Source organism: Nanorana parkeri, unplaced genomic scaffold, assembly GCF_000935625.1.
Source record: "Nanorana parkeri isolate BGI_ZX_2015 unplaced genomic scaffold, ASM93562v1 scaffold447, whole genome shotgun sequence".
NCBI lineage: Eukaryota > Metazoa > Chordata > Amphibia > Anura > Dicroglossidae > Nanorana > Nanorana parkeri.
This window is the reverse complement of record NW_017306715.1, coordinates 1,157,032-1,171,550: the sequence shown is the minus strand read 5'-3', so window position 1 is coordinate 1,171,550 and position 14,519 is coordinate 1,157,032. Positions and strand designations below refer to the sequence as shown.

The window sequence follows — 14,519 nt, the reverse complement described above, 5'->3', positions numbered from 1 at the left end:
AGCAGTGATGATTTGCAATAGTAAGCAGAATTGGGCATTATACTATCAGATCTTTTATTAATTAGGGCATGGGTCTAGTCCACAGGTAGGGTACAGCCCAGTAGAGTAGACATCTCATATAATTGAGCCCAAAATTAACAAATTATAGGGCATGTCCACCAGACATGGAAAAGAGTGCCCCTCTCAGCGCAGCCCAGGAAACAAGCAGGAGTACATATTTAGCGATTCTGGAAGACACTAGGCACTATCAGGAGTTTACTTTATAAACAGGTTTCAAGAGCTGCTATATTCATAGAACAAGATTTAGTAGGATTTGCCCATTTGTTGGTGTAAGTTGGAAGCCTCTCAAAAGCTTTGGTGATGAGCGTTGAGTACAGTATTGAGGAAGAGTGTGGGTCTTTCCAGCGCTTTTTTTTCCCCCCAAAGGTCGTGGAAAAAGTTGCAGATCCCCTAGTTATGAGGGTAAATGAAAGGAAATGTTTATCTTGAAGGTATCTAAATATTTCTGAGGGGGGAAACTTAGACGTTTCATGCAAGGTTTGAAATGACTAAACATCAGCAGTGTCTGTCAATTTGTGAACTATGATGATGCCCAATTTTTCTCAGTTCTGAAAAGAAATAAGTGAAACAAAGCCCAGATACAATTTGGGATTCCAGAGGAAGGATAGAAGAGGAGTGTGAGGAGAGATAAGACCAGAGGTTTGTTTCATTAAGTCCCATACCCCAAGAGAGAATATTGTGATGGGTTCAGGTTGCATGGTCGTAAAGGCGGAGATAACCAAAGGAGATTGTCAATAGCTACTGGGTCACATTCAACAGCTTCTATGCCAACCCACAACAGAGATTCCTGGGTTACATGGCACTTAGTTAACTGGGCGATTTCAGAAGCCTGATAGTACTCGGAAAAATTGGGCAGTCCCAAACCCATATAATTTGTGTTGATAAAGGGTAGATTTAGGAATTGGTGGCCTGAGGGAGCCCCAAACAAAGTTATGTACCCTAGCTTGTAGTACTCATAAATAGTAATAGGGGACTCGAAAAGGTTTGACTCGAGTCCTGAATAGATATAGGATCTTCGAAGCAGCAACATCTTGATCACAGTAACAGTGGCGTAACAACCGGGGGGGCAGCAGGGGCGCGGGCCCCGGGCGAAAAGTGAAGGGGGGGCGCCGGCCGAAAAAGGCACTTTCGGCTAAACGCTGAAAGTGATGGGGCGAAAAAAAAATTCTGCCCCGGGCGCCCAGAACTCTGGTTACGCCACTGCACAGTAATTCTCCCACACCAAGAAACTGGTAGAGAGGACCATCCTGTGAGAAGTTCAGTAAGCGACTTTAGCATTCCCAACTATTTGGCTTCATAAAGGGTATCGTAAGATTAACACACAGATATGTAAGGGTATGTGGTACCAAAGGAATGGGAAAGTAGCTTGATGGGATTGTTCTAATTAGCTGAGCCAACTGTTCGATTGTCAGGGCAAAATAGAAAGGGAGACAGTGGGCAACCTTGTCTCGGACCTCTTGCTATGGGAAATGTCTCTTATTTTTATCCGGTGTATTTTACATAGGCCAAGGGGGTGGAATATAAGGAAGATACTCGGCACAAGACATTTGGGCCAAACACCCAGCGCTTAACGATGTGAAACGTACTGCCAAGAGACAGTCGAAGGCCTTCCGTATATCAATAGAAAGGAGATATGCAGGAATACATCGTTTTTGAATTACGTGAAGCAAAAGGGAAATTTTATGTGGGTTGTCACTCACCTGGCAATGTAGAATAAACCATACCTAATCTTTATGTACAGTTGCCTATTATGGGATTTAGGCGTATACATACAGGGTTATGTACAAAAGGGTGAAGGGTGTGGAGAAGGCCGAAGTGAACAATCTAGGACAACATAGCTGATTTGGAAAATGTCTCCAATTCAGCTCACTTTCCAGTTCAGCTATGTTGTCCTAGATTGTTCACTTCTCCTGCCTTCTTCACACTCTTCTCCCTTTAGTGAATAACCCTGTTAGTATTTTAACTAATAATTTTAAATCCAAATTAAATAGGGATATAGGCCTATAGTTAGACCAGGAGGTATTATCTGTGCCAAGTTTTGGGATCATAGCAAGTACCTCCATAAGGGTTTCTGTGCAAAACGATTAATGTTGCAGGAGAATATTGAACGATTTGGTTAAGGTTGGCACCAGGAGGTCTGTTATAGTAGGTGGCTCAGAGACATTCGTAAACTGGCCGCTAGCGAGGTTTCCATAATTGAATTGCCTGCAATACCTCCTCAGAGGAAACAGGGCGGTCAAGTTTAAACTTGTGGTCCTCGGATAAGGAGGGAAGCGTGATACTTGCAAAAAGCTTAGTGGCCTGTGAGGCTGAAAATTTGTTTGAGGCGGAATATAGGATAGAAGATGCTTACAAAATTTCTGGAGGACTTTAAGTAGGTTACTAGTATATGTATCCTTAGATATCCTCAGATGGATGGGTTTGTGATTGTAGTCCAACCACGCAGCTGGAGCGCCAGTACTGTGTCGTGTCAGGCTTATTGCCTTTAACACAGTGGACGGTTGTTGTTGAAAGGTAGTGGAGTATGTAAGCCTGTTCCAGGGCCTGCAGTCAAGGCATTTTCTGTTTTTTTATAATGTGAAGATAACTGCACGCAGCCCCCTTAAATCACCGATTTGTGGGCTTCCCATAATATGGTGGGCAAGAGATCAGCGGAGGTATTAAGTTGTATGTTATTCTGTAAGTGCTAATCAGTATAAAAAGTCTCATCTGTGGTGATTAAAGAAATACACAGAAATACGCACTAGACAGACACAGCCAGAAATACACACTCAATACGGCCCCATTCATACCTGTAAGTTTTAGTGCAAAGTTTAGGAATTCCTGTGTCAGGAATTTGCGTTTTCTTTCAGCAGGAATCCCAAATGTGGCGTTTACAAGCGGCAGCTGTCACACGTTCAAGAAAATGATCAGGTGACAGCCGCTGCATGTAAACACCTGCAGACAGCATGTAATGGTATGTGATATGCAGTTAGAAAACAGTCACTCTCCCTGGACGCATTAAACGTGCATCCACAGAGATTGATTGATTCCTAACTACATGTAATTATATCACATACCATTACATGCGGTGTTCCGGCGTTTACATGCAGCAGCTGTCACCTGATCATTAACTTGAAGGGTGACAGTTGCCGCTTGTAAACGCCAGATTAGGGATTCTTGTTAGAGGAAAACCGCAAATTCCCGATACAGGAATCCCTAATCGCACCTAAACCTAGAGGTATGAATGGGGCTGTCACAGTTCAGCTGCAGACTTGCAGCTGAGCTGTTAATTGTAGTTCTACAAGTATATAAATATCTCTTACCCCTGGTTCTGCAGGCATGCAGGGCTGTGCTGGTGCTTGTAGTCCTCCAGACATGTGCTCTGAACCTGACTCACTCTTGCACCTGTCTGCAAGCTTTAGGCGTTGGCCGACCTCTCCTGCTGTTTCTTATGCAGCTTCTCAGCCAATCAGTGCAGTCTGCTTGTGGCCAATCCTGTGGATCCTCCCTCTTCCTGTCTCTATTTAAACTCAGGGCAGCGAACGGCATGGTGCCCTAGCAATGCTTTCCTAAGCTAGTTGCTGAGTCACCCATTTGTGATTTACCCTGAATTCCTGGAAGTTTTCCCGTGTACTGAACCTTTGGCTTGTCCTTGGAAATCCCTGTCTACTGGCTGCCCTGTACTTCCCCTTTGTCCTTGGAAATCCCTGTCTACTGGCTGCCCTGTGCTTCACTTTTGTCCTTGGAAATCCCTGTCTACTGGCTGCCCTGTGCTTCACTTTTGTCCTTGGAAATCTCTGTCTACAGTCTACCCTGTGCTTCGCTTTGTCCCTGGAAGTCTTCAGCCTGTCCCTAACCTTTGATTTGTACCCTGTACCTGTTAGGTGAGTTGGGTGGACCTAGGGATTGTGACCTGGGGTCAGCAGGCAGCCAAGCCCATCTCCACCATTAGGAGCTCTGGTGAATACCGTCTGGCTCTTAGATTCCACATCCTGGGGAACCCCTGCCGCCTACTCCGCATACCATGCCACCTACTCAGCATTGCAGCACCCTGCCTTGTATTTGAACTTCCAGCTTTAGCTGACTTCCACTACCTCATTCAGTTCTCCTGCTCTGTTCCCCTGCTTGTACTCCAGCTCTGGGAGTCGTCAGCCTACACTGCTTGGACCCTTTTCTCTGAGTGTCCCTGCCAGTGTAGTGGAAAGGGTCCACATACCTGACTCCAGTTCATACAGTGAGCAGTGACAGGATCGAGAGGTGAGCGAGCGCCGGTATATGTTTGCTCACCTCCCGATCTACTGAGCCGACCTGTGACAGTATCATTGTCACAGGTCGGCTAGAACTATGAGGTGAGTGAAAAGCACTCAGGTCATAGTTCTCCTTTAAACATGATGCCATCAGCAGGCCTTCGACGGCCAAGCCCCACTGCAAGAATTGTTTTTTATCGAGAGCTAGGGTTTAAAATATAATTGTGCCCTTTGGTAAAACTTTGTCTGCATTCACACCAACAACTGTGCTACAACACACAACCAACAGTGTGCGTTATCAGTCACAGTGCTGATGCGCCAATACCGACACATCGCACGGTTTACTTTTTTTTTAGTTGGAGCTTTATTGAAATGTCACAAGGAACGGCGTGGTGCAATGCAGTTGTACCCTGTCATGGCCTGCTGCGCTGACAAAGTACTGCATGCATTATTGTTTTTTAGCACACACCAATACCTTCTTGTCTTGTGATTGTAATATCCTCATTATATTGTAAAGCGCGGCGCAAACTGTTGGCGCTATACAAGTCCTGTATAATAACAATAATAATAATATGGTTGTGTGAACTGAGCCCATCCTTGATGAGGCAAATTGCCTTGTCTAGCAGTGGGGCTGTGCCGGAAATAGCGGCCAACGCAGCCCCATTGCATTTGGTGTGAATCAAGCCTAAATGATTTTGCTTAATTTTGCTGAATTTAACCAAATATATTCTTACTGGTCCATACTAGGCTTCTACAATCGATACGAAGAAACAAACACATAAACACATGACTTTGGCTCCGCACAGATTTAAAGAAAACCGGTACTGAGGAAAAAAAATGGAGTCCTCCATTGAAGACTTCTAATTCGGAAGTTGCTAGTTGCTGGTCTGTCATGCTGATGCAGTGGTACATTATGATATCTCATGAGTCCCTGACCCAGAAAAAGATGCAGTCACCTGACTTGCTTCACTTGCTACATGGTAGTTCTGGGTCTGTATATCAGAGACGGAAAGTAAACCAGCATCAGAAGGAGGTCGGAAATGGCAGACTATATATTTCAGCACAGGCTCACTATAAGTGTCTCTTGTCACACTTCTGGTCTTTTCAGTACCGCCGATTGGCTATCCCAGCGCTGCCTTCTCCCACCTGTCCTGGCAATGCCAAGGTGAGAGCTGTCACAACAAGACGCGCCTCAGCCAATCAGCGTTCTCCTCTCACCTAGCAGCCGCTAGTTGATGCTACCCTGTGATTGGTAGACGGAGTCCAGGATCCACAGTGGCTGCGAGAAGTGCGGTGGGCGGAGCCAGGGAGACAGCAGGGAAGTGTTTGGCTCCTCACCTCAGTGCTTCCGGTACACCGTATTCATCAGTCTGTGGCGGCGCTGTACCGGCTCCCGGGGGGGTGAAGCCGGTAGGAATGAGTCAGTGCGGGACGGAAGCGTACGTGTTAGGTGTTCCGGTATGGCGGAGGTGCCAGGTTCGGCGGTGTCACCTTTAGAGAATGCAGGAGGGATGGCGGTGGGGCAGACGCCCGGCACAGCGGCTGCTGAAGAGGTTCGCAGCAGCTCCGCGTGTGAGGAGGGCGACATCGAGCCCGCCCCCGGGACTCCTACGTCAACTGGGCAGCCGGCTGGCCAAGCGGAGGGGCTGGCTGCGGACACCCAGGGCACCATGTCTCTCCTCAGGATGGAGGAGAAGTTCTCCGCAGGCCAGTACCGCGCCATAGACCAATTCGTGGCTGACTTCAGGAGCATGCTGGAGGGCTGCTACCAGCTGCACGGCGCTGACCACCCGCTCTCCAAGCAAGCCCAGAAGCTGGAGATAATGCTGGAGCAGAAGCTGGCACTGCTGCCCCGGTGAGTCCACACTAGTCATCACATGACAGCTGTGCAGTCTGACCAGGGAGGAGCTCTTATACTGACACCTGCTAGACCAGGGCCCTCCAGCTGTGCTTTAACTACAGATCCCATCATGCCTGTGTTGGCCAGTCTTGCAGTGCCTCATGGGACTTGTAGTTCCACAAAGCTAAAAGGCCGTGGTTGCCTACCACAGTGCTAGACCATGGTCAGCACCAGCACTCCCCTCCACCCATCTCCTTTTTTTTTTTTTTGACAGGCCAACTTGAACTCCATTCAAAACTTACACACAGCAGTTTACATCTCATGTTACAATATAACGGATTTTCTCAGTTTCTAAAGGTAATATGAATGTTCAAGCCCAACTGAACTTTCACTTTCAATCAGCTAAAAACAATGCAGCTGCATACTTTTTGTTTTTTGTTGTTGACTGGATCGCTCTTGTCTTGAATCTGTATTCTCTGCAGAGAGGCCGCTGCTTTCCCACAGAAGGGAAGGGTCTATCTGTGCAGAATGCTGGTAGGGGACAGACTTTTCTACTTGGACTGTGGCTGCTTTCTAAAGAAAAATACAATTATCAATTGTGAATTGCTCCTCCAGACTCCTGAAAGTGGTACTGAACGCTAGGCATTTTTATTTTGGCCATTCTCTGCATTGAGGTAAAAAAACACCCAGTACCTTTTCTATAATACCAAACCCGGACACGCTTACCTGTGGTCACTCGTCTCCAGCGCCAGGGCCAGGAAGATACCCGGGTTTCCCTGAACTTCCTGGTCCTTGGGGAGGGGCTTGAAGGCAGGGGAGAATCAATTGAAGAAATGTCACCAGCACACCAAAAATCCTTTCAGGATAACCATGAGTTCATTTAATAAGAACAATGTCAAGTAAAAACAAGTGCTTTCGGGGCCATGCAGGGTCCCTTCATCATGCTTAACATTTGACAAAGATGTACACAAAAATGTGAGCTTATATAGGCATACAAAGGTGGAGAGACTCATAAGCACGCCCCCAAACACCCCCATGACCTCACAGGCCGGACCAGTCGATTAGAAAACATGTGTCAAAAGATTGAGGGATAAACATCCAAATAGTCCTACAATAAGAACAGGCATCTCATGATATAGCAAAGAAGCAGATATTCGTCATGGAAAAGCAAACATTTAAGTGCTTATATTTTATTATTTATAACAGGTATTTATATAGCGCCAACAATTTACGCAGCGCTTTACATAGTTGCACATTCACATCAGTCCCTACCCTCAAGGAGCTTACAATCTAAGGTCCCTATCTCTACATGCATACATAGATGACTAACTTAGAGAGGAGCCAATTAACCTACCAGCCTGTCTTTGGAGTGTGGTAGGTAACTGGAGTAACCAGAGGAAACCCACGCAAGCACATGGAGAACATGCAAACTCCTTGCAGATAGTAACCCCAGTCGGGATTTGAACCCAGGACCCCCAGTGCTGCAAGGCAGAAGCGCTAACCACTACGCCACTGTGCTGCCCTCAGATAAAATTTGTGCCATGTTAAGCCTCATGAAGGGACCCTGCATAGCCCCGAAAGCGCTTGTTTTTAATTAACGTGGTTCTTATTAAATGAACTCATGGTTATCCTGAAAGGATTTTTGGTGTGCTGGTGACATTTCTTCAATTGATTCCTGTAACCAGCGGTGCCATCCGCTGTCACTACAAGCACCCTCCCCTGTCATTGGGGCATTCGGTAAGGAGTGCAACAAGTTTCTTTCTATATTCTGAAGGCAGGGGGGAATGCACACGCAAAGCTGTCTACTCTGCAGCCGGCTAGCTGATGGAGACACCCACACACATAAGGAGGTCTAGCAGTTTAGGGGGAACTAGAGAACGAGGAAATAAAAATGTTGAAACAAAAGGCAGTTGAAGTCTGACCCTTAATTACCATATATAGAATTAACGTGAAGGCTACCCTTACTTGAACAGTTGTGGGCGGCAGGTGATGTAAAATACAAAGACATCAGCCAGCAGCCATTCGCAGGTCTTCACACATAATTGCACAATCTGCGATTACCTGCAGACCTTAGCCCCCTGGACGCAGACTGTTTGCATCCAGGGAAAATCGTCCGCAGGTAAGCCTGATTGATTGCGTCCATTGTCAGCTGTCATTGTGTAGCACAGCACTTCCAGCCCGCAGATGTTCACATGAAACTGATGTGATTTGGCCCCATTTGCGAGTTTAGATAGGGCATGAATGTGCCCATACACCTTATAATTATCTGCAGATTTTCTGTGGTTAGATGGAAAAAGTGCAACAGATTGACCCAGGTGGAGATTACTCCATCCACACAGTTAAAGGAGAACTATGGGGTTAAGGCTTTTCCCCATAGTTCTCCTTAGGGTAACGGGAGGACACAAACTAGCGTCCTCCCGTCACCATAGGCTCAGTATACCGCGAGCTACACTGAGAAGCCGCAGTATATTGAGATGCCGCAGCTGAAGCGGATCCTGACAATTATGCCGGGATCCGCCCAGCTGCGTGACTGGCAGCTGGCTCTGCCTATCTAGAGGCAGAGCCAGCTGTACCCGCCCCCTCCCCCAGTCAGCGCTGGCGGATCGGGGAGGGGGAATCCAGCCCCTCCCCTGTCACGGTAGAGAGCCGTGACAGGATCGAGAGGTGAGCGAATGCCGGTATGTGTTTGCTCACCTCCCGATCTACTGAGCCGACCTGTGACAGTCTCATTGTCACAGGTCGGCTAGAACTATGAGGTGAGTTAAAAGCACTCACCTCATAGTTCTCCTTAAGTGTAGATGGAGGAATCTGTTGCACCTTTTCCATCTGACCGCAGAAAATCTGCAGATAATTGTAAGGTGTATGGCCAGCTTTAAGGTACCCATACACCTTCCGATTATCGGACAAAACTTTTCATCCGATGATCGAACCGTCGTACGATTTTCGTACGACGGCCCCATCCTGCCCCGATTATCGCAAGGTTCAATCAGCGGTAGTTAGAAAAAAACACCTGGACGACTTGCGGTAATTGACCGCAATTATTTTCGTTTGCGCATGCGCAGTGTTAATCGTACGACATTTGACGGACGGAAACGCCACCAACCATGCGAACATCGTACGATCAACCAAAGTTTTCAAACATGCTTGACCGTCAAAAGTCGTACGATTGTACAGTACTATCGGTCGGGCACTCTATTCACACGTTACGATTGTCGTACGAAAAGTCGATCGCATACGATTATCGTACGATAATCGTAAGGTGTATGGGCACCTTTAGACTTTGCATAGTTTGTTTTAATGCACCTGGAATGTATTTAGCAGATTTAGGGCCCATTCACACCAGATTGATTTGCAATCCGTCTCTCAACAGATGCTATATATATCTATACAGTGCTCAGCATAAATGAGTACACCCCAACACATTTGTCAGAAAACCTTTACTTTTCTTTCAGAATTAACATTTTCTATGGGACACTATACTACAAAATACTCACACAAATGTGGGCCATTGATTGCCTACCAAGATTTGTTAATTTTCATACACAAAAAAGTATTTTTCCTAACACATTTATTCAAGACCATGTTGCAAAAATAAATACACCCCAATGAAAGTGGTAGGAGCAAAGTTAAATTTTAGACAACAAAATTCTAATTAGCAAGAATTCAACTACAGGTGAGTATAATTATTCATTAACCAGGTGTCCAGCAGACAGGAGATTATAAAAGGGTGTTACTTAACAAAGAAAACCCCTTCCCATTTCATGCTGTCAGCAATGGCACCACATGGAAGAGAAATGTTACAAGGCCTGAGAAAGAAAATAATTTATGTACACAAAAAAAGGTGGAGGCTACAAGAAGATCAGCAAAGCTTTACTTATCAGTCAGAATACTGTAGCAAAAGTGATACAAAAATGTAAGAAAGATGGAACTGCAATCATCTCACAGATGTCCAGGCCGTCCACGGAAGTTAACACCTCCACAGGAGCGTCTTCTGATGAGAAGGGTTGAAGAAAATCGCCATGCAAGTTCACTGCAGTTAGCTGAAGAAGTAGAAAGCCAAACTGGAGTGATTGTTTCCTGTGACACAATACGCCGTACACTGCAGAGGAATGGCATGCATGGGTGTCATCCACAAAGGAAACCTCTCCTGAAGCCCATGCTGAAAAAGAAGACGACTACTGGGACTCTGAACTCTGGAGTGATGAGACCAAGATCAATGTTTTTGGAACTGATGGGTTCAAATCTGTATGGTGTCGCAAAGGTGAGGAGTACAAAGAAAAATACATGTTGGTGGCAGTGTCCTTCTGTGGGGCTGCATGAGTGCTGCTGTTGTCAGAGAGCTGCATTTAATTGATGGTATCATGAATTTACAACATCCCAGATAGCAAGCAATTGATCTGCAAGTTTGAAAATGACTTGCTAAACTATTGCAGACTTGCCAAGCTTCACAATTTTGTTGCACAATTACAGCAAGTCTGCATTGCAAGTCTCCAGACCAGCAAGCTTGCAGAGCTCTTGCTAAGACCTGCAGGACTGTTGCTGTAGACTTGCCAAGCAAATTTGATACAAATTCAAAAAGTGTCAACTAGAACTTGTGCTGCAAGTCTACAACTTGCCAGGAATGTGTGCGGCAAGTTAACAAGAATTACAATTTAACCCTGCCACAAGTTTGTGGCAAGTTATCCTTGCTATCTGGGATCTGGCAGCTCCCCGACACCAGCAGCACCCATGCAGCCCCACAGAAGGACACTGCCACCACCATGTTTCACTGTATATTAAAAGAGAAGTTGCTACCATTGCTCAGTGCCCTTGGTCGCTGTGCACTTTTCCAACGTGACAATGATCCAAAACACACATCTAAGGCCACTGTTGCATTTCTGAAGAAGAACAGGGTGAAAGGGATTCAGTGGCCAAGTATGTCTTCTGATCTGAACCCAATCGAACACCTATGGGGAATTCTCAAGGCTCTGAGAGAGGTCGTTCTAGAAGAATGGAAAAAGATGTTGCAATATGTCGCCAACTTGTTCATTCCATGCCTAGAAGACTTGGTGCTGTCCTTACAAATCATGGAGGTCACACAAAATACTAGATGGCGTAGTTTTTGTTGTGGGGTGTATTCATTTTTACTTCACCTAATTTGAGTAAAACTGAAGATTCTGTAATCTAAGCTATTAACCTTACTTTCATGTAATGAGCTAAACAAATGTTCTATAAAAGTCGGTTTTGTCAAAATTTTGTAGACTGAGATACTGTTTTAAAATCTTACTGTTCAAAGGGGTGTACTAATTTATGCTGAGTAGTGTATGTATGTATGTACAGGGGTGTGGAATTCGTATCGCCCGACGACCGGGACATGTAGTTCCGGGCGCAGGGCAAGTGGTTTTTGCACTGTTTTAGCCCTGCTACGTACAAGTAGCAGGGCTGGCTTTCTTTGAGCGGCGCTACGAGCGGGGGGGCGTGGAGCTATTAAGTAAAAATAATTAAAAACAAATGAACATTTTTTACAAAGTAAATAAAAATAAAACCAGCCCCACTGCCCCCATCTGCACGCGAATAAACGTGCAGCGTTTTCAACTGCAATCGTGTGCAACCTCACGGGCAGGGCGGTATTGCAGCAGGAAAACGCGCAATCTGCCTGGCATGACTGGGGTGCCATTAGAAAATAATGGCACTGCCAGCGCGATCGGCAGTGGTGTGCGATCTGTGACTGACCCGGTCATCGTGCACGAAACCGAGCGGATGGCTGGGAATTTAGTCCTTGGACAAATAGTTTTTTCCAAAATTTCCACACCCCTGTATGTATAATAAAAACAATAAATATATATATCTCAGAAAAATGAAAGGAACACTTTTTAATCAGAGTATAGCATGAAGTCAATGAAACTCCTGGGATATTGATCAGGTCAGTTAAGTAGCAGAGGGGGTTGTAATCCGTTTCAGCTGCTTCTGTGTTAATGAAATTAACAACAGGTGCACTAGATGGGCAACAATGAGGCAACCTCCAAAACAGGAATGGTTTTACAGGTGGAGGCCACTGACATTTTTTCCTTACTCATCTTTTCTGACTGTTTTTCACTCGTTTTGCATTTGGCTAGAGTCAGTGTCACTACTGGTAACATGAGGCAATACCTAGACCCTATAGAGGTTGCACAGGCATGCCAACTCCTCCAGGATGGCACATCAATACGTGCCATAGCCAGAAGGTTTGCTGTGTCTCCCAGCACAGTCTCAAGAGCATGGAGGAGATTCCAGGACACAGGCAGTTACTTTAGGAGAGCTGGACAGGGCCATGGACAGTTCCTCACCCATCAGCAGGACTGGTATCTGCTCCTTTGTGCAAGGAGGAACAGGATGAGCACTGCCAGAGCCCTACAAAATGACCTCCAGCAGGCCACTGGTGTGAATGTCGCTGACCAAACATTCAGAAACCGGCTTCATGAGGGTGGCCTGAGGGCCTGATGTCCTCTAGTGGGCCCTGTGCTCGGTGGCATTTGCCATTGAACAATAGAATTGGCAGGTTCGCCACTGGTGCCCTGTGCTTTTTACAGATGAGAGCAGGTACACCCCGAGCACATGTGACAGACGTGAAAGGGTCTGGAAAAGCCGTGGAGAACGTTATGCTGCCTGTGACATCGTTCAGCATGACTGGTTTGGTGGTGGGTTAGTGATGGTCTAGGGAGGCATATCCATGGAGGGACGCACAGACCTCTACAGGCTAGACAATGGCACCCTGACTGCCATTAGGTATCAGAATTAAATCCTTGGGCCCATTGTCAGTGCAGTGGGTCCTGGTGCACGACAATGCCCGGCCTCATGTGGCGAAAGTATGCAGCCAGTTCCCTGAGGATGAAGGAATTGATACCATTAAATGGCCCCCACGCTTGCCTGACCTGAATCCAATAGAACACCTCTGGGACATTATGTCTCAGCCCATCCAACGCCGCCAGGTTGCACCTCAGTCTGTTTAGGAGCTCAGTGATGCCCTGGTCCAGATCTGGGAGGAGGTACCCCAGGACACCATCCGTCGTCTCATTAGGAGCATGCCCCGACGTTGTAAGGCATCCATAAAAGCACGTGTGGGCCATACAAACTAGAGCTGCAGCTAACGATTATTTTCAAAATCGATTAGTTAGTTCGATTAATCGGATAAAAAATAAAATACATTTTAGAAAATGGCTCCACGGATGGGACTACTAGTTTGTATTGAGATTGTAGTCCATCACAAGAGCAAGCTTGGAGCGGTGGTAAGTAAATAAGAAAAATTGTACTGGCTGTATTGCGCTGTATAATATACTATTGCTGGGTTTAGGAGGTGCGGCGTGTGGATGCGGGTGGGTCTGGCAGCGGCGTGCGTGAGGTGGGGAGAAGGCAAGGCGCGCAAAGTGTGTGGAGCCGTGTACAGGGCCAACTAACCAGAAGTTGACAACTTTTTCAATCATCGATTATGTCGATTAGTTGTTGCAGCCCTAATACAAACCATTTTTAGTACCATTTCTAGTACCATTTTTTTGAGTTGCTGCAATAAAAAGTTCAGCACAATGGACTAGCCTGCTGCATCATTTGTTTACTTTGATTTTTGGGGTGTCTTTGAATTCAGCACTCTGTAGGTTGATCATTTTTCTTTTGCATCACACGATGTGGCCTCCTTTCATTCCTAACACATTACCCAGTCCAGTATACAGTAGATATCCAGCATGATATGTTTCCCCATTGAGACCTGATGTGTTTTCAAAGTGTTCCTTTTAATTGTTTTGAGTAGTTTATATATAATGTGTGCGTGTGTGTGTGATATATATTCTTAAAATAAATAGTCAGATGACTAGAAAAATTTAGAGATACCCAAAAATACTGGCTCTAGAATTATTGCTCTCACACCCAACATGTGTAGCGCGCTTGTCGTTTTCATACGCAGGCACACCCAACGCATGTTTTACATGGCAACGCTCGCGGGGGACTTTAAACATTTAAAAAAATATATTTTTAGATTTATTTTATTTAATTTTAAAAACGTTTTTTTTCCACTTTACTTTGCTTTACTTTGATTGCTATCACATGGGGGGGCTTACAAGCCCCCCCATGTGAAAGCAGTTGGTGGTGACAGGTACTCGTTAAGGTGATGCTGGGGGTCCAAAAGACCTCCAGTGTCACCTTTACACTGGAAATAAGCTATTGAAGTGCAGATCGCACTTCAATAGCTCATAGCTGGGCTTCCACTGACAGCCCAGGGACCGAAAGTGATGCAATCTGCATTTCTCCCGGTCCCATAAAACGGGGAGGGGATCGATGAACGGAGGTTCGTCCATCTCCTCCCCAGCTCCCCGTGGACACCACGGAAGCTGGTCCCGGGCCCATAGGAGGGGCAACGGTGACCGGGAAGCACGGCGGGGGTG

The 14,519-nt window shown here is 46.1% G+C and overlaps 1 protein-coding gene across 1 annotated transcript in view; it reads left to right on the top strand.

Annotated features, from left to right (window-relative positions):
- Positions 1-5,593: 5,593 nt before the first annotated feature.
- Positions 5,594-14,519, top strand: part of KIAA2026 (KIAA2026 ortholog) — a 32,456-nt gene continuing 23,530 nt past the window's right edge. The window contains exons 1-2 of the mRNA XM_018560305.1: positions 5,594-5,877; positions 5,911-6,144. Of these exons, the coding sequence (XP_018415807.1) occupies positions 5,750-5,877; positions 5,911-6,144 (362 nt within the window). The 5' untranslated portion in view covers positions 5,594-5,749. The remainder of the gene's footprint in view (positions 5,878-5,910; positions 6,145-14,519) is intronic.